Raw genomic sequence first — 27,238 nt, 5'->3', positions numbered from 1 at the left:
TCCGCTCTATGGAAGAGACACGCGGGGCAGCGGGGTACCAGCTGCAGGTGTTGGGCACAGCGCCCACTTGGCCGCCCCGCCGAGGTCAGTGGGGGCGCGCACGGGCCCAGGGTCGGGCGGGGGCCCCTGCGGGTCGGCGCGTCCCGCAGCCTGGGGTACCCCGGACGCAAGCTGCGGTGGCTGGGAGGATCTGCGCCCGGCCGGGCCCCCGCCCATCGAGAAGCCCGAGGGCGACTTCCCCAGACCGTGAGGTCGGCTCGCCCCAGATGGGCTGGGAGGGGCGGCGGTCTGCGTGCGCCCGGCGCAGGGATGGCCTGGAGGTTGCACAGCCAGCGTCTTTTCACTCGGATGTCGCGTTATTAGAGGAATGGGGGCAGATGGAAATGGGGGGGTGGGGGGTGAAGCCGGGGTCCCTGCCCCGGACGAGAGCTCGGGCAGTCGAAGGGGCTCGGGCGCAGTGGCCCGGGAGGAGGTCTGGCCGAGCTCTGGCAGGATCGCGGTGGCTTTCGCGCTCTCCCGCGAAGGGCCAGCCTGGTAAAGTTAGCCTGAGCGCTCGTTGAAGAAAGAAAAAAGAAAAAACGATGAAGGAAGAAAGAAAGAACGGGAAAGAGACCAAAGTCTTATGTCTGATGAAGCGAGAACGCGCTTTAGAAGAAATGGGGTTGCGTTACTTGGTCACCCACTGTGAGGCTTTTGCTATTTGCACACACTCCCTGGTGTTCTCTATTTTCTGCAGCTCAATCCAATTAAGCCCCTCACCCCCCCCATAGTCGTCTGTGTGTGTTAGTTTGTTGATTCCCAGAGCAGGCCTAACCCCTCCCGCAACTGCGCTCGGAGCCGCAGCCCCGCCCCGCGGCCCTGCGCCCCGCGCTCCGGGGAGGGAAGGGGCGTGTGCGGGGGTGTGGCCGCCCCGCTTCAGCCGCCAGGGTCCTGGGCAGGTCGCGGTTTCCACAGTGGGCCCCGCTCCGAGGGGCATCTGTGATGCTTTCGGGACAGCTAACGTTTGCAGCAAGTTTAGAGGTCAGTCCTTGTATAATGGAATGCCTGGTTTCTGGGACAACTAAGTGCGATGTGCTGCATAAATTAATCGGGGTTGGCTCCTTTTCTCTTGTTCCTGTGGGTTACTGTTACATGGCTTGTGGCTAGTTTGTTTAAAGTTTAATTTTCCCTGTATCACAATAAAAAGGGCTTAAAGTGACTTCAAATCTGTAATTCACCAACATGCTTTATTATTAAGAGCTTTATTATGTTGGTGTTCATATGTGAGTTTTGAGCAATATAAAACCACGTTCAAGTCCCATATTAAGTCTTTTTAAATGCCGATTTAAAATATCATACCTTTCTGAAGAAGGAAATAACATGTACTTGAGTGAAAATCTTATGGTATTGATAAACTTTTTCTCTCTTTTATGTCCTTACCTAAGAGTTACTGTACTCCTATGCTGAAAGGCATTTTAACATACACACAAGCCACACTTGACTGAGTTCTATTATAATTATTTCATTTTGAAGGTGTTCATATGCTACTGTAAATGTTTTATGCATTGACTCAGCAATGTCCTTATTATTCATTTTTTAAAATCAAGAGTTTAAAGACTTTTTCCATGCCTAGTTTTTATAGCCAATATCTATTGTTTGAGATGTTGTGTTTGCTAACAATGTTTGAATCAGAACCGAAAGTGGGATTCTAGACTTGAAAAACTTTGGTGCCTCAGCAGTGACTTGTCAGATAGTGTATTAATATAGTTTGAATTCCCTCTGATTTCTGAGTAAGTTACTGGGAAAAGATCAAACAGAGCTAGCTTTTTATATGCAAGGACTCTACTCTCTCTGGTGGTTTGGAGTATTTTATTTTGAACAGGTTTCCATAATACCAATATTAGTCTGAGGAAAATTCCAAGATAGGTCCCAGCTTGAGAGTGAATTCTTTGTCACGTTGGAAAAGCTGACTTTAAAGACAATAAAACTGGTCCTATTCTTTTAAAAGGGAAAAAGGAAATAATAGGTATGAAGTACTCTGAAAAGTAAAATGTGCTACAGAAATAGAAAGTCTCCAACAAAAAGCAAATACAAATGATATGGCTGATTGAGCTTTGGACTTAAATTGAGCCTCTGTGTTCTCCCTTGGAGAACAATAAAGTCCCCTGAGGCTCACATGTCCACTTAAGAACTTTGTTTGACATTTAGGAAACTGCTGGGGCTGTAGAGAAAGTGAGGCTGCTTGCTTAGTGTTAGACCCTATGCAAGGGCTTTATTTGCATTTTTATTTAACACTCAATACAATCACATGAGGGCAGCTACTGTTATTCTCATTTTGCAGAAGAGAAAATAGGCTCAGAGAGGCTGAGTGACTTGCCTCATGTCACAAAAGTATCAAGTTGTAGAATCAGGATTAAAAGTCAGACAGAACTCAGTGGTTTAAAACTATTTTGATAAGCTGATAGAAGTCTCTCCCGAAGAAAAATGGCCATATCCATATATACAAAAAATTTTGCATGTAATTTCAAGGACCCTCTGAAACTCTGACGTGGGCTTTCAGGTCACAACTCATGCTCTAATTATATGTTACTGAATGAGACAGAAAGCCTATACATACCCTATATGTATAAGTACATATAACCTTTTTCAAATAGAAGCAGCCCTTGAATTTGGTAAATTTTAACAGAGTAGAAACTCATTTAATACCTGAAACAAAAAGAAAAGTGACACGTAACATTGTAATTGGGCCCGTAAACAACTAACGTGCAGTTTAGAACAATGGTGCTTATTTGAAACCAGATCTTCTGTTGACACTCCTTCAACTATCCTGCAATGGCAAAGAATACAAACTTGTGTCTTTACTTACAGAATGGAAACAGTTTTGTTTTTTCTTTCCCTCTAGAGATGACAAATCCCGAGGTGGCTATAAATAGCTGCAGCTTTCAGCAGGAGGGAAATGGCTCCACGTTTAACCAGAACACATCTCCCTCTGAGGAGCTTCTGCTAGAAGACCAGATGAGGCGAAAGCTGAAGTTTTTTTTCATGAATCCCTGTGAGAAATTCTGGGCTCGAGGCAGGAAACCATGGAAACTTGTCATACAAATTATAAAACTTGCAATGGTGACTATCCAGGTGAGCATCTCAGGTCAGGAGTCTGGCGAAGGCCTCTTTTAATAACAAAGAGGCCTGGGGCCTGTATGCAAAGTGGAAAACAAGAAATAAGGAAACTTGAAATCTTAAACCCTTCTCTCTTCAGTGTTTGTGAAAGACGACTTTGGGTTGTTTTTTTCTTACTTTTTTACTTCTCATCTTTCCTTAAGTTATCATTTCAGTCATGTAATCTAATTCGTTTTCGGGAAAAGAAAGTTTTAATATTTGGCTTCCAACCGAGAGGGTTAGCTGAGGGTTTCTGAATCCGCCATGGAAATGAGCTGCTGTCCAGTCAGAAGAGACTTTTCCTTCCTCGTTGGCTTCCTGGGAAAGCTCTTGAGAAACTTTGAGGGTCTCTGTACTTGGATTTCACAGCCCTGTGACCTCGGGAGTCCTGCAGTAGAAGACTGTGGAGTTAACTGAAAAGGAGTGGCATAGGTAGGGAATGAAATATGAGGCTTCATTTTAGGAGATTTCGAATCTCATTTCCTTGGTCTCTCTTAATATTTTTTGGGGGAAATAAAATTTTGTGACTCTTTATTTATATTGGTTGTGATTCACTCTCATGCAGATATATTTTTCTGTCGGTGAGAGCAATTATCTCTCATTAAAAGCAAATAGGCAAAAATAAAAGCAGGTTTAACTCAGAGAAATAGATGCAATAGGTTTATTTTTATTAGCATTTTCTCTTCTTGGTGAAAAACCACGTAAGTAAATAAACAAGTAGTATTCAAGGATAAAAAAATTTTAAAACTTGTTATTGAGGACAAATGCTTAAGACTGTTAGGAGCTACACTGATTTCCACAATCATATAAAGTTGGTAGGATTCCTGCATAAGTTTCTGATGATGCTAGCTGTTTTTCAAGGAAAATGGGCATTTGATTGACTACTCTGTTCCAGGACATTATTTCATTTAATTCTAGCAACATTCCTGTTAGGTAAATACTAGCATCCTGTATTTTACAGAGAAAGAAACTGATGTTAATAGAATTTTAAAAAGCAACACGCCTAGTCAGTGGCTGAATCAAGACTTTAGAGACAGGGGCGCTCTCTCTAATATATCACCATAAAAATGGAGGATTAATGCTCAGAATAATATTTGGCAAGTTGGAAAAGCCTGTATTTTGTGATTCTTTATACTGGTTGGGATCTGCTCTTGGGCAGACGTGTTTTTCTGTTGGTAAGAGTAATTATCTTTCTTAAAAGCAAATGGTAGAACATGAGTATTTTCTGCTTAGAATGAGTGCTGTGTTTTGGGCTAAACATTGTACAGGTCATTATCATGTTCAGTTCTTAAAACAAATTGGAGAGAGTGGTATTTCCATTTCACAGATTAGAACACTGACGCTTAGCGAGGTAAAATAGTCTGTCATAGTCAGGAAACTAGAACAGCAGACCTGAAATTCAAACTCAGATTTATTCCCTCTAAGAATTATGATGATCTTAATTGCTCCTTACTCTTTTAGGGAGCTCATCTAACCATCTTGTGTTTCCTAGAGTGGTCAAGAGAAAAATTGGCCAATGGTTTAAATGTTAAGCCTGTTGATAATAAGCATGTGGAAAGTGTTTAGGTTAACGTTTTTGAAAGGAACTGAGAGTTTCTCAATTGAGATGGTTTCTTAATTTATATCTGAGCAATCAAGCAAATATTACATAAAGACAACTTTGTAATTGATCAAATAAGGGGTGACTTGGTGACAGAGTCCCTCTTTTCAGGGAAAAGAAGATGGTCTTTCTCTTAAGTTGGAGACTTTGTGTCTCGGTAGCAAAAGAAAAATGTGTACAACGATAGATACCACCTAAAAGTTTTATTCTCCTCACTTCCTGGCTCAGTCTGATTACAGCAGTTCTGTCTCAGCCACTGGTCCTCCTGTCTGCCTCTAGGCCGAAAGGGCAGGGGCTGTTACCTTCTCATTGTATGCTCAGTGCCTAACTCAGGCCTGGCGTCTGGGACGTCCTCCGGGATTTGAGTGAATTGGCAAGGATGTTTGTGAATTCTCTGGAGGCTTTTTGGTCATCAACATCAATAGATATGAAATCCTTGGAATATCAAAGTGTCATCTTATTGGGATTTAAAAAGGACTTTTAGCTGAGAGAGGCTGTTTAGTGATGGGAGTTGAGTTAGGTGGAGAGAGATGACACGTACAGGGTCCAGGGCGTGCATTTACAAGGGGGTAAGGAAGGGGAAAGGTATATCTACTCTATATTTTTCCTGATCAGACCCTGGATTCCTTTGTGGAGCTTGAATTTAGTCCATTAGATGGGTTCCAATTTTAACTATACACTTTTTGGTAATGTGACTTGGAAAAATTATTTAAGCATTTTTGTACTGATCTTGTAAAATCGGTCCATTAGGAGCTATATGATGGGGTTAGAGTGAGGACAGTTGCTGGAATAGAGTATGGCACATAGGGGCTCAGTGTCCTTCCTCTTTTCCATATAAAATACACCCTGCCTCACTCTGGGATTGAAGTCAGAGTGTATGTTCTAAACTACGGGCACATCCCTGCATGTGTGTGTGTGTGTGTGCGTGTGTGTGTGTGTGTGTGGTGTATGAAACAGAAATCGATTGAGGTAGTTTCAGAGGGAAGAGAAGGTGAAAGAGAGACTTGCAGTAAAGTAAGGTTTTGGAGATGATTGACAGAGTTTATGTTACCATGACAGCAGTGCAGTTTAAAATAACCTTTCTGGGTGTGAACAACTGGTTTCATGTGAAAGTCTACGGTCAATGTTGCATAAATATTAAGGATATGCCATATCAGTATACTTTTAGAGATTAGTGGAAAGGATATTTTTGTTTTGGGTCTTATTGTCACAGTTTTGGTCATTAGACCTAGGAATATAGTTTGATTGTAGAATTTAGATTTAGTTAAGATATTTCTTACATTATATTATATACCTTCTTCATCTTACATTATATTATATACCTTCTGACATCCTACAGAGCTCAGTTTCAAACTCTTCTAACTGCTGTTCAAGGCCCTGCCCCCCCCTCCCCCCCGTCTCCACTTCTTTTGCTAATATTTTCCCCTCAGTGCTCTTCCAGTTGAATTGTGCCCTCTAACAGTGCTAAGTCCCGTCTACCTTCTTAGCTCCTCAAATGTCCTCTGCCCAAGTTCTGCGCCTACTGCAGGGTTTCTGTCGTTCTTTCTTTAAGTTCACCTTCCTATGTCTGTAGCCAACGTGACCTTGTTCGTCTGAACACCTGAGGAGCTCTGGAAGGACTTCTCCGAGCTCCCGAAACTTTGATGGTGGGCAATGCCGTAAGTGAGATCAGACATGAAAATAAATGTTGGGAAGATGCAAAGCCACTTCCTTTTACTTTAGAGCTAGAAGCCTGCCTGAACTTTAAGGACAAATTCATTCACAGCTACCAAAGATTAATTTCTATTGAACATACTCAGGATTAGTTAGACACTGGATCTTGAGTAGATAAATTGACTATTATACGGAGACCTTTATTTTCTTGCCTTCTCACTGTCTTACTTTTTCTCTTAAGCTGGTCTTTTTTGGACTAAGTAACCAGATGGTGGTGGCTTTCAAGGAAGATAACACTATAGCATTCAAACACCTCTTCCTAAAAGAATATGTGGACCAAGCAGATGACACGTATGCAGTGTACACACAGAGTGATGTATACAGTCAAATCATCTTCTCAGTAAACCAGGTAAATCAAGCATTCCCCCCCCCCAAAACGCAGAGATGCTTTAATTGAATTTACTTGATTTCCCCCTCTCGGGGTGCATGTACACTCCTTACTTTGGAGAAAGAATAAACTGGAAAATAGTTAGCAATGTACAGAACAGAAACTGACATTCAAATGGAGAAGGGTGAACATTTCTGTAATGACATGTATAAAATCATTAAAAAAAAATTTTTTTTTAAATATTGCCAACAAACTTTTACAAAACTGAAAACTGAGAAGAGTTTTTGGTTAGTAACACAGAGACAGAACCTTTAAAGAATTAATTAAAAGAATCGGAACTAGAGCTTGCTATGAAAGCCTCAAAGATTTAGAATTATTAACCATGACCCTGGCTGTAACTGGTCATTAAGTTCTCAGAGTTCATAGTTTCAGAGGCCTTTAACACTTAATGAGAATATTCACTTTGCAGAGTGTATGTAGCAACCAAGACCTGAAAGTTCATTTAAAAATAAGTAAGGCCTTTGTATCATCCATGACAATGATCTTATTGTGACATTAACTGTCAAAAAAGTAAGCTTGTTTTTCATACAGATGAGTCAAATTCCTACTCTGGGTTTCTAATTGATTTGTTTTTGCTATAAACAGTACTTTCTCAAGATCCTAAATCTCTAATTTTGTAGGTATCATTAAAAGTGTTCTTGAAATCACTACTTCCAACCTGGGTTAGTCTGCAGATCACATTTCAAAATTATTACAACTGTCTTCAAACAATTGTTATAATGCAATCATGGCTCTTCATTATCTAGAGACAATCTGTGCACAGTGAGATGGTAAATTGCTAAGATGGGATATGTAATTATGGCACCAAGGCTTTCTGTTAGCATTCTGATTGCAAGAATTGGCCCAAAATCTATAGTAATAGAAGTAAGCTGCGTAAGTTGTTAAATAGAATTATGTCCTACAATTTGTAAGGGAAAAAAATAGTATAAGGCTGGAGATATTCAGTTTTGAGATTTTGTTTTAAGCTTATTAAGTTTCTCTAAAACTACTCTGAACCAAATTGGTAGTTTTTTGGGGGGGCATACAGGCAAGGAGTAAACAGTTCATTAAATTCATCCTAAAACATTTTTAGCTTTATTAGTAGACTTAAAATTAGTTTTAAAAATACAGTACTGCCCAGCCAGCATGGCTCAGTGGTTGAGCATTGACCTATGATCCAGGAGATCGCAATTTGATTCCCGGTCAGGGCACATGCCCAGGTTTTGGTCTCCTTCCCCCAGCAGGGGTTGTGCAGGAGGCAGCCGATCAATGACTGTCCCTTATTATTGATGTTTCTATCTCTCACTCTCCCTTGCTCTCTCTGTAATCAATAAAGATTATTTTTAAAAAATAAATAAATAAAATAAAATAAAAATAGAGTACTATTTGGCATTCAGGCCATTCTGTTGGTCAGACTTCCATATTCTTTATAGAAATGCATGTAGATTCCTTACTCTAGTATATAAGTAGATAATATTAATTGGGATGGTTTACCTTGGACAGATCATTGCATAGCATCTTTTAAGCAACTGTCAAGCATTTTTAGCTGATGGTAAAAATATCTTTGATCACAATTTTCATGAATAATGAGATTTTGTGGTTAATGAGGTCAGTCACTCTACATGATTTCAGAGAACCGAAACGGGACAATATGGACTGATGTAAAAGAGGGATCTTTGTTTGCTGTAAGGAGATATCCTGATAGTTGAGGTGATAGTCCCTGAGGGGAGCTAACAGATGGGACAGTGGCTTCTCAGCTCTTAGAGGTATTTCCATGACTAATTAGTTATCCCGGAGGGTTTAGCCCCTAGATGTCCTCTAAGTAGACCATCTCTAGGGCTTATTCTGATCCAATGCTGATAATAACATTACTCTTTGTTTCTTATATAAGCTTGTCGATTTGAATGTCAAAACACTATTTTGTTTTAAATTATATCTTGGCTTTTCTCAACAATTTGTGGGTCATCTTTACCGGGTTCCTTTCTTTCATCTGCCCCTTAAGTTTGGGCAATCCTCAGAGGTGTCTTTTTCCTTCAAAATCTCCCCCACTCTACAGCCATCACCAAGATGAGGTGACCCCTCAGCAGTCCCTCACACTGCTACATGCCCAGCAGCTCACAGGCCCTTGAGAACCACCTGCTCCCCTGTTTCTCTTTCTGGCCAGTCGCTTAGATGTACAGGCCTCGGGGTCTTCGAATCATTTACTCGTGCAGCTTAAGCATAGTCTATACGTCCCTACTGCTGATCGGCTTCCTTTCTTGCCTACCCACTGCCCTACCACTTCTTTGCTGTTTTCTAAAGGATTCACGTAAAGTCACAGATTTAACTGTACAATACTCCTCATTTATTATACATAGAACAGTGTTCAGTGCCAGGGCATTTAATGTACTTATTCTTTGAAGGCAGAGGTAAATGACAGGCACTCAGATTTTTGTAAATGAACAAATGAACTCAAAGGCTCATTACATGTGTTAAGATCAAGTGATCACAGGACCACAGAAAAGTAATGGTTTTAACAAACTTTACTTTGGATGCCACATCGCTCAGATAAGAATCTTGTATGTATTTTTATACTGTCTCCCAAAGGATGACTTGGGACCCATGAATCTACCTGAAAAATTCCTCTCAAAGCAGAGCTGCAAAGACAAGTGAGGCAAGGTGCCCAACCTGAATTAACCCCCACAGAAGCCACAGCCGCTTAGAAGCCCCATCGGTCAGTCCCACAGGTCTCTGCCTCCCAGCCACAGTTCCACACCACGTTCTTGTCCTAGAGTCCTCTGACTTGGGCTCTAGAGACACAGCCCTGCCTTTTACCCCTGACCATCCAGCTCTTGCAAGAGTCATATCAGCACAGCAAGGAAGTCTGCCTGTAGCGTAGCTATAAAGTTACAGATACCTGCAGCCATGTGCCTCAGATCTTCTGTGTTTTAAGACCTTATAAGCTTTAAGACACACAGTTTCTGTGGTGAGGAGTTTCAGATCTTTAGGTAATTCCTGTAAGGATTGCCTCACAGGTAGAGGGCACTCAGGGGGGCTACAGGACTCCACTGGGTATGACTCTACTTCAAGACCCCTGCTTGCCTTTCCAGCTTTACCTCCATTACACACCCCACATCCTGAACACACGGTCTACTTGGTTCCTTGATGTGTTACGTGCTGTTGAGTCAGCTCCAGCTCCCGGAGACCCTATGTGTGAGTGGTGTCCACAGTGTCCTGTCCTCAACAGCCCTGCTCAGCTCTTGTAGACTCCTGCCTATGACTCTTTTATGGAGTCAGTCCATCTCATATTTGGTCTTCCTCTTTCCTGCTGCCCTCTATTTTCCCAGCATTATTGTCTTTTCCAAAGAACCCTGCCTTCTTATGATGTGCCTGAAGTGGATTACCACACTCAGTGTCCTTTACTTTCTTTTTCATTTACAGCACTTTTTACCTCTGCCTCCTCCCCCCTTATAAAACTACTAATTTGACTCAGAGTGCCTTTAGAAAGACTTAATATACTATTTCCTTGAATAGAAAACAAAAATCTCAAAATGTAATATCCCCAGCATTATACTAGTTCCCCCTACATGTAGGGCAGAATGTTATTTAACAGTTTATGCCGCTTATTTCTATTACCATAGATTTCTGGCTCATTTTCCCAATCCCAATGCTGGCAGAAAGCTCGGTGCCATAATCACACAAATTATCCTAGCAGTTTCCTGTGCATAGATTAGCTCTAGTAAATGAAGAGCCACTGTGGCATTATAATAATTTTTTAAAATCAAGTTTTTATTGATTTAGAGAGAGAGAGGGAGAGGGAGAGAGAAACATCTGTAAGTTAGAAAAACATCGATGGGCTGCTTCCTGCACTCCCCCCACTGGGGATCAAGCCCGCAACCTGGGCGTGTGCCCTAATGGGGATACATGTTTCACATGTATCTTTAGTAGAATTATTTATCTATGTGTCTACCCCACTAAATTTTTAACTCCAAGAGACAGATACCATATGCTTATCTTTGTATTACTAATTGTGCCAAACGGTATTGTTCAAAATAAGCTCTGAAATACTTAGTTTTGTGTTTTTCAGCTACAGAAGTACATTAAGAGGTTTAAATGGACAGTTATTCCAAGATACTAGAAGATTCTCATTTGTAGTAGTAACATTCTGTTTTAGTTAGAGGATTCACTAGGACAGAGGGATATTGTTATGGAAGTGACTAAACTGTATTCTTACAGTAGTAAAACAAAACTCTGACCATATGGGAAGTAAGTCTAAGATAAATAAAATTTGTATTCACACTGAATGTAAAAACTAGTTCCCGAACATAGATTTTTAAAGGAGGGAAGAAGATTATGTGGTTTAAAACTTTTATTTTGCAGATAGTTTGTGATTTGCCTAAGGTCACAGAATTGACACTTGAACTCAGAACTCTGAAGTTCTCAGGCGCTCTAAGCCCCTCTGTTGTCTTGGGGCACAGTCACATGTCACTTAACTCTCATGTTAGTGGGAAGGTCTCCACTCAGAGTGGAAGTGGGAACCTGCCAGTTTCAAAGGCAGGGAGGGAGGGGAATCATGGCTTCACTTCTGCCCTGGCTGGCATTCCCACTTTCTGTTTCTCTTTTTGGTTGAAGTACTTGCAGCTACGCAACATCTCAATTGGGAATCATGCTTATGAGAATAAGGGCGCGGAACAGTCTGGTATGGCGATCTGTCAGTACTTCTACAAGCAAGGAAACATCTGTCCTGGCAATGATACCTTTGACATTGATCCAAAAATTGAAACTGGTAATGTTCTTCTGTAAGCTAGAACTTCCATTTTTAAGTCCTTGATTTATGTTTAAATCAGTAATTTCATCTCTGAAAACACTGATTTGGTCTGTGCTAAGAGGTCATCAGAAACACCATATAGAAGTTATTGTGTGTCAGCCAGGTACTGTTCTAAGGTTTTTATTGTAACTTATGATTCTTTAAAAAAAAAGCTCCAACAAAGTAAGGTTTATTATTACCCCCATATTATAGAAGACTAAAGTATGGCTCAGAGAGTTAAATGATCTGCTCAAGATGGAGATGGTAAGAGGCAGAGCTGACATTTGACCCAGGCGGTCTGGGCTCTTAACCACTATATTCCACTGCCTCTCATTCTGGATAAACTAGGCAGATATTATCCTTATAAAAAAGTATGCTTGCAAATTCTTGATTTATATAAAACTACCTCCCTTCACTATTCAGTATCTACGTGGGTGGGTTGGGGTAGGAATGAGAACCAGAACTTAGAAGAGCACAGTTTATTCTTATTAGCAAAGTGTTACTTGTAATTTGTACCTGAAACATTAGCTCAGCTCATTCAGTTAAAAAAAAAAAAAGTAAGATTAACATTGGTTAATCTTATTAACCAATGTCACCCCAATAAATTTAATAAAAAGAAAATAAAGTATTTGAATGCTTTCATCAATAGCCACTGGGAATTTTTTTTGAGAGGGGTAGTAAAGGATTATAGTACTGATTAGTGAAAACCTTCTAAGATACTACCTTTTTTTTTTAAGTGCTTATTGAGGAAAAATAGTCAACACATAATATTTAAAAAGTAGATCCTTTATACTTAGAAAATTTTGTCTTCAACTCTGCAAATGCTTCAAACTTATGTTTAGGGTACAAAAAAGGAGGAAGGACTGAACATTGAGGCTTAAGGGACAGGAAGGAAGAGAGCATCCTATAGGAGACTGAGACAGTTCACATCTTATCCACTGCAGAACTGTAGCCACTTACGTCTTAAAAACAAAGGCGTCATTGTAACCAAGTGGTGTAGATGCCTAGATTTTAAAATCTTAATTCAGAAAAATACTAGAGTCTGAATACCTAGTTTTGAATATACATTATCTTTTCAAGATGCAGTTTTATTTGTTTTGGCTGCTATATTATGTTTTGTGCCTTTCTACGGCAGAATGTTTCTCTGTGGAGCCAGATGAATCTTTTTACATTGGAACGCCGGAAGAAAATAAGCTCAACTTAACGCTGGACTTTCACAGGTGAGGGACGCAGACAGGAGTGTGGCTGATGCATGTCTATGCGTATTTTTGCTGCACTGAAGTCTCCTCTGTTTTCTAGACTCCTAACGGTGGAGCTAAAGTTTAAACTGAAGGCCATTAATCTGCAGACTATTCGTCATCACGAGCTCCCTGACTGTTACGACTTCACTCTGACTGTAAGTATGGGCTGGGCTGAATTTGGTTCCAGTCTGGAGAAAAATGTTTTATCTAGTTATATGTTTCATCTACTTGTAGTAAAGCACGATCAGGTACGTAGGATGTTTCCTCTTGAATGTGCGTAAGGGATGCGTTGGTATAGCTGGCTCTGTTTTGTTTTAATAATTTGTCTACTTGTTAATTATCTGTCTTCTGCACCTCAACCTAAGTTCTGTGAGGACAGGGAACTTGCCTTGTTCATTGCTGTGTCTTCAGTAGAAAGACAAGTGTCTGGCACAGGATCGGTGTTCAAATACAAAAGAAGAAGAGTTTTGTCTGTTCTGTACCGTCAGCATTTAGCAGTCTGTGGCTGTGTGCTTACAGTCATTGTCAAGGGTTCCTGCTAACTGACTTTTCTCACCATGAATGAATGCTTGTAAGCTTTGGGTTATTGCTCACAGTGCCTTCCTTGTGCCGCCTCTGAATGCTCTGGTGAGTTTCTCCCCCTTCAGCCCATCCAATCACTTATACGTTCTCCACATTCAGTTCTAAATGGAGCTATTAATGCTCTCTAGAGAGCACAAGATGCCTCTCATATGAGTCTGTCACCTCACGAGGATCAGAGTCAGTAACCCCCCCCCAATGCTGTATGGTCATATGCAAGAAAGCATTTTCTACAACTTGCTTTCATATGATACAGATTTCTATTACTTCAGCAGTAGTTTGTATCAAAAGCTGTGTCCACAGTACTCAACTAATTGGCTGTAAGAAATCAAGTTTTCAGAGACTGAGGTTAAAAAACATTCAGAATATAGTATAATATAGTAATTATTCATAATATTTGATAAGAAAAGCACTAATACTGTACGACTATTTTGTTTTTGTTTTTTTTTTTAAATATATCTTTATTGATTTCAGAGAGAGGAAAGGAGAGGGAGAGAGAGAGAAACATCAATGATGAGAGTCATTGATCGAGCCCGCAACCCGGGCATGTGCCCTGACCGGGAATCGAACCTTGATCGCCTGGATCCTAGGTCGATGCTCAACCGCTGAGCCACGCCCGGCCAGGCTGTAAGACTATTTTGAATTAAGCCACAAGGTTTGATCCTAATATTAACCACGTTACGAATTTTCAGTATTACTTAATGTTTTAAAAAATCAAGTTATTCACTGTCTTGTCTTCTCTCCCCACCCCTTTCTCTCTCTCTCTCTCCCTTGAATTGGAACTTTTCAGAATTTTTATAAGTCTTCAAGGCTTAGCTCAACTGACACCTCCTTCATAGAGCCTTTTGTGATTCTTCAGTTAGAAATTCATTCTGTGCTTTGAACTCCCAGATTTTGATTTTGTTTTTGTATTTTCTATGGTCTTACCACCTTCTCCTTTGTTTTAGGGTTTTCTAGGTTGTCTGTCACCAACTCTACTAGATTGAAAGCTCCTTGAAGGCAGGAACCATTTTATTAATCTTTTCATCCTTCAAAGGACATAGTAGGTGTCTCAAATATTTGTTGAATGAATAAATGAAACACTTGTGAAATGGAAATTTTTTAAAATGACTTGATATAGTGGTAAAAGCAACCTGACCTGTTAGCCACATGCAGACATCATATTTTCACCATTATTGTAGAATCATCCCAAGCTATGCCTGTGCATTGTGGATTTAACAGTGCATCTCACAGGACTGTGGTAGAACGTACATCCTATATGGTAGTTTAATAATAAAAGCCATTAGGGCAATTTCATTATCATAGGAAAACATGAACTGGGGCAGCATGCACCTGATGTAAAACGCAGGTATTTTGCAGTCAAACGAGCCTAGATTTTAATTCCAGCTCACCAGTTGGTAGCTATGTAACTTTAGGGAAATTACTTAATTGGCTTGAGCTTTTGTTTTCTCATTTGTTAAACAAAATTAATGCCTGCCTACTGGACAAAGTTGTTGTCAAGATAGAAGATAACTTATATAAAGGATCTACCGAAGTGTCTGGTATATAGTACATATTCAAATCATTCAACAGCTACTTATTAAATCTTTTCTGTGTGTGCTAGTTGGATTTATAATGTAGAAGTAGTACATTAGCATTCATTCATAAATTCTTGCATTATGTATTTTGAAGCTCTTTATTAGGTGTATAAACATGTAGGATTCTTGTGTTCACTTGAACTGATTCTTTTATCATTATAAAATAGCACTCTTTAACCCTGGTCATACTCTTTGCTCTAAAATTTACTTTGTCTGATGTTAATATAGCCACTTCGGCTTTCTTTTGATTAGCGTTAGCATGGTATATCTTCTTTAATCCTTTTGGACCTTTTTGTGGCTTATATTTAAAGTGAATTTCTTATTAGTCAACATATAGTTGAGTCTTGGTTTTATGCAAACTTGCAATCTCTTTTCATTAGAGTGCTTAGACCATTTAAATTGCATGTGATTATTAATATGGTTTCTCTCTTTCTCTGCCTCCTTTTGGATTGAGTATTTTTATGATTCCATTTTATCTCATTTGTTAGCTTATAAGCTATAACTGTTGTATTATTTTAGGGCATATAGTGCACATATTTAGCTTATTACACTCTACAGTCAGATGATATACCACTACATGAATAGTATAAGAACCTAACATCAATATACTGGGGTGGGCAAAAGTAGGTTATAATAATAATAAATAATATTATAATTAATAAATAAATAATAATACAAGGATAAACTCTGTGTTTTGTGTACTCACAACTATAAATCTACTTTTGCCTACCCCTGTATTTCCATTTCTCTAATCTTGGCCTTTATGTTATCGTTACAGTTTACTTTCCGGATGTGTTTCAAAATACATGGTGCATTGTTATTATTTTTGCTTTAAGCAGTCAATTATCTTTTATAGCCATTTAAATAATAAGAAAAAAGTATTTATATTTGCCCACGTAGTTACCATTTCTAGTGTGCTTCATTTCTTTGTGGAGCTCCAGATTTCCATTTGGCATCGTTTTCCTTCTGCCCAAAGGGCCTCCTTTAACATTTCTTATAGTGCAGGCCTTCTGGAGATGAATTCTCTCAGCTTTTATATGTCTGAAAATGTTATTTCACCTTCATTTTTAAAGGTAGTTTTAGTGGGTATAGAATTCTAGGTTGTTTTTTCCCCTCTGTACTTTAAAGATGCTGCTCTTCCAGCTGGCATTGTTTCTAATGAGAAATCTGCTGTCATCTTCATTTTTGTTCTTCTGTATGGGATGTATTTCCCTCCTCTGGGTGCTTTTAAATGTCTTTTATTGACTGATTGGTTGATTGACTGATTGATCTTCAGAGAGAGAGAGGGAAACACTGATTTGTTGTTCCACTTATTTATGTATTCACTGGATCCCCTGGGGCCACCTCCTTGGTAGTAAATATGGTTCTAGAATGACTAAGAAATCTGGGTCCAGAAGGAAAATCAAAAAAGTTTCACCTAAAATGTTTCCTCTTGAAAAAATGAACCTCTTGTGTTAGTAAGAATTGCAACAGTCGTAAAAATCTATCCCTAGCTGAGGAACAGCTGGAAGGTGGGGGAAAGCACAATTTTATGAGCTTTTTAAAAAAATTATTAAAGTGTAGTTGGCACACAATAGTATATTAGTTTCAGGTATACAACATAGTGACTCTACATTTATATATCCTATGATATGATCACCACACCAAGTCTAGTAACCATCTGTCACCATGTAGTGTTATGACAATATTATGAACTGTATTCCTTGTGCTGTACACTGCATCTCTGTGGCTTATTTATTTTATAACTGGAAGCTTCGTACCAGCTCTTACTCATTTCGAGAGGGCATTTAGAGGTACTTAGAATGGAAGGAGGGGAAGGTTTTTTGTTTTAGAAGTTGTCCAAAGCTGGAATACTGTCCTAGAAACACAGGATTTTAGATACCAAAAGTTCTCTGTAGAAGATGTAGTTTAAACTTTTTATTTCACAGAGAAATAAAGTGAACTTACTAAGATTAAACAGCGTTACCAATACAGCAGGGATGAGACTCTGGGTCTCCTCTCGCATTGAAAGAATTATCTCCTAATTAACGCATGGAGGTATCTTGGCCTCAAAAACTATAGGTGTGTTTTTGACTCTTTTTCTTTTCTTTGCAGATAACATTTGACAACAAAGCCCATAGTGGAAGAATTAAGATAAGTTTAGATAATGACATTTCCATCAGAGAATGTAAAGACTGGCATGTATCTGGATCAGGTAACGTACATTTTACTAGTTTTCAAAAATGGTTATTAAATGGATTGTGGGGCACCAAATGAAAGAATTATACTATTTCCAAGTCCCCAATTCTCTGCATATAGATCAATTCACTGTAGTTATCGGATGTTCCAAGCAATACATAAATTATTAATAATTGAAATGACTTTTCCTGCCTTCTCCATGTGCCTTCATTGGTTCACTCTTTACTAAAATATTACTACTACTACTACTGCTACTACTACTACTAAATTCTTACAACACCCCCGGCAAAAAAAAAAAAATCACATACACTGAAACTAATATTTTTGAATGCTTACTGCATAAGTTCTTCCACTGGTATTTTCCTCATTTTAATATTTTGAAATATCCTTGAGATATACAGCATCCCTATTTTTATAGATAGACGAGGCCCCTGACCTTGTGTAACTCTATTCTACTTCAGTGAGACAAGCAAGGAAGGAACAAGTAAATGAACAAAATACTTTCGGATAAAAGAATATGAAGCAAGTAAAGCATCATAGCTAGCATGTATTGACATGCTACACAGAGTTCTGAGCACCCCACATGAGCTACCCCATTGTATCCCCAGCGAGACAGGCGTGATTATCCCCGCTTCTCAGGTGATTAAACTGGAGCACGGAGAGGTTACAGACTTGTCCAAGGTTACACAGGCAGTAAGTGGCAGAGTTAGGTTCAAACCTTTGCAGTCCGTCCCCAGTGTCTGTCACTCTATATTAGTGGTTCTTGGAGTCCCTTGGCAACTTGTCAGAAATGCACATTCTCCAGCCCTACCCAGTGAATCGGAAACCATTTTCATGAGCTCTCCAGGTGACACCAAGGTTTGAGAACCATGGCTCAATATGCATGAGAATGGTGTGGGGAGACAGAGGGCATTTATATTGCGTAGTAAAGGAAAGCCTCACCAAGGGGGCTGAAGGTTTTAGCTGAGACCTGAGTGATGAGACAGAGCCGCCCATGCAGAGATTCTGGAGACTCACAAGTGCAAAGTCCTGGCCAGCATGAGTAGAGCCCCGTGAGGAGGTGGGCAGAGGCCTCAGCCATCACATGCTCTGCTACAGAGCTTGCCTTTATTTAACGAGTTAGACTGCTCTTTACTGATAAAGCCTGTAGACTAGTTCTGTAATGAAGCATCCCATTACAGTGGCCAAGGGGCATCTAGTTGTTATACAAATGCCTAAATCTACTTTAGAAAAACTTAAGAACCAAGAAACAAACATTTGTGAGAAAGCCTATGTGTCAGGCACTTTCATATGCTCTCAGTTTCAAATAAACAATTTGTGATTGAAATAAAATTTGTGATTCAAGAGCCTCATATATTTGCAGTTACCTATTAGTGAAAAGAATACTAGAATGAATAAATTTCATTTTACTTACCTTTTCTATCTCTTTATACTACTTCTGAACTTTGTTCATCAATCCATAAGAAACCTTAAAACAACTATTATCCAAGTATGCTATGAGTAAGGACTGCCTGCATATTCCTAGGCCCCACCACAGACACACTGGCTGTCTTCCATGGAGCTGGGAAACCTGCATCTGAGGTATCTGGGACGATTCTTCTGCTCACGAGAATGCAAGAGTCCCTGACTTACTCATTAAGTCTAGCACAATGTACCCTTACGTTACTTACATGGTACTAGAGAACAAGATTAATTCTTTCCAGTCAATTTTCTCCAGTTCAGCTCCAACATTCTCGATGGCATTCAGTCTAAGGATGGACCCTTTCCTCATTTAGTCTACCTTTGACCTGGATAAAGACAACTATAATGTGTGAGATGCTTCAGGGTCAAATCCTACTTGCCTTCTCCCTGGCTGTATGACCAAGACACCAAGATTCTCTTCTGAGCCTTAGTTTCTTCACCTATAAAAATAGGAATGCTGTCTATCTCGTTGATCATTGTATCTTTAGCATCTAGATAAACACCTGGCATGTAGTGGGTTTTTAATAAATATTTTATACCTAGATTTTAATAGGATATGCAGGGAGGCTAGCTGTGTTAAGGACAAGAGACCAAAGCTGTTAATTAAAGATATTTGGTTGATGGTTGTGGTGATTTTTAAAAGAAGGACTTTGAACCTTCTAAATACTAATAGGAAGAACATTTATCAGGGTTTTTTCCTCTTTGTTGTCTTTGTGTAAAGAATGCTTGAATTATTTAAATTACTCTAAAAAGGAGTGTGAAGGATCCATATAAAATTTGAAAATTCTTCAGAAGGATGCCAAAAGACTTGAATCAATGGGAAGGCACACCATGTGTTTGGCCAAGAGATTCAACATCATGAGTATGTCAATTCTCCCTAAAGTAATCTATAAATTTGACATGATCCCCTCCCAGAAATTTCCAGTAAGGTTTTTATTAGAATTTGACAATTTCATCCTAAAGAATATATGAAAAAATAAACAAGAAAGAAAAGCCAGCAAAAATTCCAGGAAAGGTAATGAGTGGTATTTGTCTCAGGCATTAAAATACTCAAAAAACATCAAAAGGGTAAGGTATATATACAGTATTTTGGTACATGATAAAGATGGCATTTCAAACCATTGGGACTAATAGATTTCCTCTTTTGATTGGCAAAAATTAAAGATTACTAATATCCAGTAGTGGAAGAGATGTGGAGATATCTGTTCGCATGATCTTTTTGGAGAACAATTTTTTAGGATCTCTTTTTAGATACATGCATATGTCTTAACCCAACAATTCCGCCTTTAGATACTCATTCACCTAAAGAACCTTGCACCTGTGCACAGAGAATTGTTTCTAAGTTTATAGATATACAATCACAGATTGTAAAACAATAACAATCTGAGTGTATTGTAACGTATTGTACATCTATACTGTGGTACGCATCACAGCGCTTAAAAGAAATGAGATTAAAAACGAAAAGAAAAAAAAGTAGCTGTCATCAAATTAATGTCCCATTTCATAAACAGGTAATCCTTTTCTTTCCAGTTCAGAGGAACACTCATTATATGATGATATTTGATGGCTTTGTTATCCTGATGTGCTTGGCTTCATTAATCCTGTGCTTTCGATCTGTGATCAAAGGAATTCAGCTTCAACAGGTAGGGCTTGTGGCTTTCTAGGCATGTGACAGCCATTATGACTGACTGAGAAACTCACTGTGCCTCCCCTCTTCTCCCTGAAGGAATTTGTCAGATTTTTCCTATTCCATTATAAGAAGGAGGTTCCCGTTTCTGATCAAATGGAATTTGTCAGTGGATGGTACATTATGATTATTATTAGTGACTTACTGACAATCATTGGATCGATTCTGAAAATGGAAATCCAAGCCAAGGTAAATTTTTTTCCTACTTATGCCATTGTTACTATCAGATTTGCATTAATAGTAATTTATTTTTCCAGAATGCAAGAATTTGTAAATGACTCTTTCAAACATTATATTGAGTAAAGTTGGAATTGACAGCAACAGTTTTCTTAAATCTAGTCAGAAAATCTTTTAGGCAGAGTTTTTCAAAAATGTGAGCCACAAATGTCTGCCTTAGAATCATCTGGATACCTGGTAAATATGCCCCAGTTAGACCTACTGAATCTGAAATCTGGGATGGGGCCTGTGAATTCTTACTCACACCCAAATTCATAAACACACCAAGATAACCAAGGTAAGAGTTGTTCTTACAAGAAGTTCTTGTTCTTACAACAAGATTTCTTCTGTTGATCTTACAAGAAATGCCAGAATTTTCAACAAAAAAAGAGTAGGAGTGGCGGGTGCAGGGTGAAGCCAAACTATGATTATGTGAGTGCTGTAGTTGCTTCCTTTGTCCATCCATATTTTTATTTTTCCCATTGATGGGCTGCAAGGTTTTCCATTTTGAGTTAGGTCTAACTCAGACTACAAATCAGCCTTCTCTTCCAAAGCAAAGATCAAATTAGAAAAACAAATATTGTGCAAACTAATCTTGCTCAAATTTGTATTTTTCTAGCCTTGGCTGCAGCTAAAAATGAGTCTAAGCCTGTTATGATTTAGATTCCTGGGCAGAGACCCCCAAATGCAATGGCTCAGAAGAGAGAGGAGCTCCTCCCACTCTCACTTACACCTGTTTCCAATCGGGCTGCCCTGCCACTCCACAGAAAGTGTTCTTGCCAAGGACCTCCCATGTTGCTAAGTCCAATAATTAATTATTTCAATTATTTATCCTCATTTTGACCTATTAGCAGCTTTTGACACTGTCAACGCTCCCTCCTTGTTGATACACTTTCTTTGCTGGGCCATCACTTTCCTGGCTTTCTTCACGGGCTGGTTTTCTGACTTTCCTTTGCCAGTTTCCTCTCATCTCTCCAACTGATTAAAGTGACAGTGCTCCAAGGCATAGTGCTTGGACATCTTTTATTTTCTGCTGCCATCTCGATGATCTCATTCCGTTCTATGTTTTTAAACATCATCTATTTGCCAATGATTTCCACATTTGTGTCTCCAGCTTGGAATTCTTCCCTCAACTTGTCTCAAATATCCAACTGTCTATTCCACACCTTCACCTGGGTGTCTACTTGGCCCCTCAAATTTAACATACCTAAAACAGAATTCCTAAGGTCTCCTCCTCCACAGTCCAAACCCGCTTCTCCTTTCTAACTTCAGTTAATATCAACTCTTTTCAGTTGCTCAAGACAAACGTCATAGATTCATCCTTGACTCCTCTCTCATTGATCCCCTCTCCTCCACATCTAACCCAAAAGGAAATCCTATAGATCTGCTTTCAAAACCCACCTCATTGTCTCCACCACCAAGTCGCCATCGGCTCTCACATTATTGCAGTCGCCTCCTCACTCCTCTAACAGTCTTTCTCAGCCACAGCAGCTAATATTTGATCACATCACTCCTGTTCAGAGCTCTCAGATCTCTCTACCCTGTTCAGAGTAAAAATAAAGGTGTTAAATTACCCACAAGGCCCTTAATCCCTGACCCCTGTGATTTCATGCTATCCCCATCGCTCACACAAGCCAGACACACTATCTTGCCAGATGCCCTCCCGCCTCGGGGCCTTTGCACTTGCTGGTTCCTGTGCCGAAAGAGCTCTTCCCCTCAGATTTTGCTTGGTTTACTCCACACTCCCTTCAGGTCCTCCCTCAGGTGCCACCTTTTCAGTGAGACCTTGCCTGATCACCCTGATTAAAATGCAAGCCCCAATGCAGTCCTTACCCCCTTTCCTGAATTTTCCCCTCCACACTTACCATCAGCCGATGTGTCAGGTGCTCATTAATTTATTGCTGCCATCTCTCTCCCCTCACTAGAATGTAAGCTTGATGAGGGTAGGAAATTTTGCGTGTTCACTGCTCTGTCCGTAGCACCTGGAACAGTGCCCAACTCATAGCCTACCCAATAAATAGCCTTTGCTCGTATGAATTTCTGATTTCTTTTTCCCACTCTGTTTTAGAGCCTAGCCAGTTATGACATCTGCAGCATCCTTCTTGGGACCTCCACCTTGCTTGTGTGGCTTGGCGTCATCAGATACCTCAGTTTCTTTCAGAAGTACAACGTAAGACATTTCGAGGCTCTCTGTGCTGTTGGCCTTTCTCCCCTACATAGTTAACGCACCGCTGCGGCTGAAGGGCGAAGGGATCTAATGCCCTCTCTTGCTTCCCCAGCTCCTTATCCTGACCCTGCAGGCAGCGCTGCCCAATGTCATGCGGTTCTGCTGCTGCGCTGCTGTGATTTACTTCGGCTATTGCTTCTGCGGATGGATTGTGCTGGGTCCTTACCATGAAAAGGTACTGATCTTCAGTTTCTTTTCTCCGTGCCGTTAAGCTCTTAGAATGGTGCTGGTGGCTTGTTTTCTCCTTTCAAACGAACGTCTTTTCTTTTGCGACTCAGCTTTAGTATGTTGAAGGTGGCATGTCTATTGCCACGTTGATACACCGGTTGTGTGTGACCAACTTGAGAGAGTGATCAATCCACGCAACTTCCTCAATTTCTTTGGTGGAATTTGCCAAATACTTGAGTCCTTTTTACCACCAGTGAAGTAAAGTTTGTTCAGTTCGATTCATCATTATATATTAGAGTAGGCTGTTTGGGTAAGGTGCCTTGAAATGTGATTTTATTTAAAAAGTAGTACACGGAGAACCTTGTAGAACATTTGAATATTTGTTACCGGAGCTATAGTCTTAACTATAATGCTGTTATCTTAAGTGGCATGAACTTTAAAACACGAAGTATGATCCTGCATGGTTGGGACCTGGGTTTCTCTGAAGAAGCATTTCAAGGATCTCTTTCCATGAAGGTAAAGAGGGCGGATAAGGCTTGACTCACAAAAGCCCTGAGGGCATAGGCCAAGCCTCTTCTACCTTCAGTTCAGCCTGCTCCTGTGAATAGGAGCATCACGAAGTAGCTGCTTGTCCCAGAAAAAACAGTAGGCCTCTACCTGTTGTGTGTATCACCCAAGCAAATGTGTGCAGTTACCTCAGGTTATTGGTAAAGGGTAACTTGGGGTGTCTGGTCCCATTATTTTTAATACGATGGAATGGATGACGTCTCTCATGGGAAGGAACGTGGAATAAAGTGTACTTTTCTCTTTTTTTTCAGTTCCGTTCTCTGAACTTGGTCTCTGAGTGCCTTTTTTCTCTGATAAATGGAGATGACATGTTTGCCACGTTTGCAGGAATGCACCAAAAAAGTTACTTGGTCTGGCTGTTTAGCAGAATTTACCTCTACACGTTCATCAGCCTCTTTGTGTATATGATTTTAAGTCTTTTCATTGCACTGATCACTGATACATATGAAACAATTAAGGTAGGTTGATCAGCAGCCGTAAGCGGCAGCATTTTCCAGCACTTGTAGAATGACAATAAAATATTGTCCTATTGTACCTATCGGGGAGGGGAATCGATGGAATGTTCATTTCTTTAGGGTAGACAAGGGCTTCAATTTTAGATACCGAGAAACAAGTAGAAGAGAAACAGAACTTTTAGAATGTTGAGAGTTTTGTCCTCATGTAATTGTGCTTTTTCATGTAAGCTTTCCAACCTTTTATTAGAATTATAAGGACCAGTAGGTATTGGGTGAGTAAAACAGATAGCATTTCAAAAAGCCAAAATTTGGGGTGGGGAACTTTTAAAATCCAATTTTCATAAAGAAAATTGACTTCTTCATTTGGTGTGTGCTGTCACTGAACCCCTTACTCTTTGCAAGGCTCTGCATGGTCCCCTCTCCAGCTGGAAACTTGATTTGAAAAATCAGTTTAATATATTAGGTATATGGTGACAGAAGATGATTTGACTTTGGGTGGTGGGAACACAGTGTGATATAGAGAGCTTATAACACAGAAATCCACACCTGAAACCTATATGATCATATTAACCAATGTCACCCCAATTAATTTAATTTAAAAAATAAAATAAAAAATCACTTTAAGCCCTTTGAAATATGGAAAGGAAGAATAAATATCCACATATATTTAAATTTCTAATAACCTTGTATTGTTAGATATACTACTGACATAGACGCTATTCATACGGGGAATTTTCTTTCTGGGCATGAGAGGAGTAATGAAACCTGATGGTCCAGGGACAAAGAGAAGGCCACCGGGAGTTGATGGATTACGAGTTGATGATTATGAAAATCTTGCTCAGGAAGCCAGGGCCATGACTTCCTTCTCATTGAATAAGATTTTTGAGAACTGACTGTCCTCAACAATTGCTTGGCAGATTTGTGCTTAGAGTCCCTGAAGTGACTGGGAAAGAATTGTAGTAGAACCTGTCCAAATCCCTCTATGCTCTAAACACTTAACTACCTTGCACTCTGCATGCAGAGAACTATATGTTATTTAAAGGTGACATCCATTATCTCTAAGGGTATCATGACTTGACAACTCTCTGTAACACAAAGCTGAGACTCAGTTTAGATGTTAACCTCTTTTCATGGGCTCAGAGCACTTCCAAATGAGAAAGCTAAGTTATTTCTAATCCTTTCTGGTCAGGGCACATTCTAGAGGTCTTAGACCCCCAAACTGATATCAATATGAGGCCTTTAAACAAGCCTATCTGTCCAGAAGAGAGACTGCCAAAGGGTGTGCAGAGTGGAAAGGTCTCTCACAGCATTCAGATCTTTGTCCAGACACCTGGACCAGTGTAGAAGCATTCAGGGCTGGGCTGAGCTCTCCCGGGGAAGGCTAGGTATGCCCGCCCCTCAGCCCCCAACACCACCACTGTTCATCTGCATCAGCTGGGCTACCTGTGGCCTGAACCATGTTCCATCCAAGGTGCCTGCCACACACTGGCTTGCAAGTCATGGGCTGCAGGGTGAAGTGGTGACACAGGTTCTCAGACTGGGAACAGGACTGGCTGGAGGGCTCAGACTGACTTAGATTCAACATACTCATTTTGGGTTGAACCAAACCCACAAAAGAGAGGCCTGGAGGGCACTGCCGAATCCCAGACCCACTTAACTTTAGCTAAACCCAAGAGTGGCTGCATGATCTAGAGACTACATCTCACTGAAAAGACTTGGAAGTGACTAAACTATCCCTCCGGAAAGATCTCCTTGCCAAACGAGCTATTTTAAATGAGGAATAAAGCTGTTTTCAAGGGGCTTATTAATAAGAAGTACTTTTTTATTCTTCCGTACAGCATTACCAACAAGACGGCTTCCCAGACACTGAACTTCGTACATTTATAGCAGAGTGCAAAGATCTACCCAACTCTGGAAAATACAGATTAGACGATGACCCTCCAGACTCTATATTCTGTTGCTGTAAAAAGTAGCTGTCACGCTTACGTGTGCTTTAGAGGAAAATGTGACGTGTAGCTGAGTTGGGAAACTATATGGATATTTTAAGATCTGCTGGAGTATGTTTGAAGACTATTATTTTGAGCAAATTCATAGTTGTAATTGATTAAGAACTCATTAGGTTTATAATTTTAAGAGCAATAATTGTTGTCTTTTCAGCTCTATGTTGAGTTTATTAAAAACAAAACAAAACAAAAACCACCTAACTTTGACTAGGGAGGCTATTGGCTTCCTGTTCCTTCTTTATTTTACCAGAGCTTTAGAACAGGGGTGGGGGACATCCACCCATGGACCATATAAGGCCTGCGAAATCATTTGGTCTGGCCCTGCCAAGGCAACCACAGGTGGGTCTCGAAAGTCAATAAATCTAGGAGCTTTTTTCATAGCAACAATAATTTTGTATGGCCTGTGAATGATGTTATAAATATCCAAATGGCTCTTGGCAGAAGAAAGTTTCCCCATCCCTGCTTTGGAAGGTGTTTTCTATGTCACTCTTTACCCCAGCTCTTGACCTCCTGCTTACAGAGATTCGGACTGTGTTACTGTGTCATTGGTGGAAAACAATGCCTGGCCTGACAGTGGCTTCAGACAACTCACTAACCCTGGACTGGCTGCTCTCAGGTCCATTGGTGAGAGGGAGGGGATAGTTGCTGTATATCCAGTACTCATCGCCTTTTAAGACCAGGCCACACTAAGAAACAACCATCACCAGCTAGCAATCCAGTATTTGGTTGTGAAGGACAACTGTTCTATGCTTCTTGTAGTTCTGGAGAGGATCAGGACTTTTAGTGTTCATGTATAAGTTTTCTCTTCTTCTACAGTATTAAAGTAAAAAGTTGAAAGAGTACCTTATACATATATGAAAATTAAAGCACATATCCAATTCATGTTTGATCCCAAGAGGATCATTTTATCAGTATGTACATGGCCTTGTGAACACTCTGGGATGTACTGTGTGCTCGTCGTAGGCACATTCGGTCTCCTATAAAGGAGCAGCATTTTAGGGTTGGGAACTGTGGTTTCGTGGGGAGAGGTTCCATAATTCACATTAAAAATATTTAAAAAAATAATTATCCTCAGAATTTAAAAATAAGTGGGAAATGTATGCCTTTAAAAGACACAAAACCAAAGTCTCTATCCTTGCAAAATACTGATGAGAAGTTTCAGGGATTTTCACAACATGAATCTTTGTTTTGTGTACTGTTTGTTCAAATAGAAATGAACTTGATGTGCAATAAAGGTTTTCTCAAAGCAAACTCTTTTCTGTGTGTGAAGGAAACTGA

General features: G+C 39.9%; 1 protein-coding gene across 1 annotated transcript; it reads left to right on the top strand.

Moving 5' to 3' along the window:
- Positions 1–27,238, top strand: MCOLN3 (mucolipin TRP cation channel 3). The gene is made up of 13 exons (XM_016220671.2): positions 1–84; positions 2,882–3,111; positions 6,630–6,797; positions 11,427–11,580; positions 12,737–12,821; positions 12,901–12,997; positions 17,093–17,192; positions 20,168–20,280; positions 20,364–20,513; positions 22,609–22,710; positions 22,820–22,942; positions 23,754–23,960; positions 25,796–27,238. Exons 1-13 carry the CDS (start codon positions 9–11, stop codon positions 25,928–25,930), a joined length of 1,740 nt encoding a protein of 579 aa, XP_016076157.2. The 5' UTR covers positions 1–8; the 3' UTR covers positions 25,931–27,238.

This window comes from Miniopterus natalensis, chromosome 9, assembly GCF_054644295.1.
Source record: "Miniopterus natalensis isolate mMinNat1 chromosome 9, mMinNat1.hap1, whole genome shotgun sequence".
NCBI classification, from domain to species: Eukaryota; Metazoa; Chordata; class Mammalia; order Chiroptera; family Miniopteridae; genus Miniopterus; species Miniopterus natalensis.
This window is presented reverse-complemented; position numbering and strand designations above follow the sequence as displayed.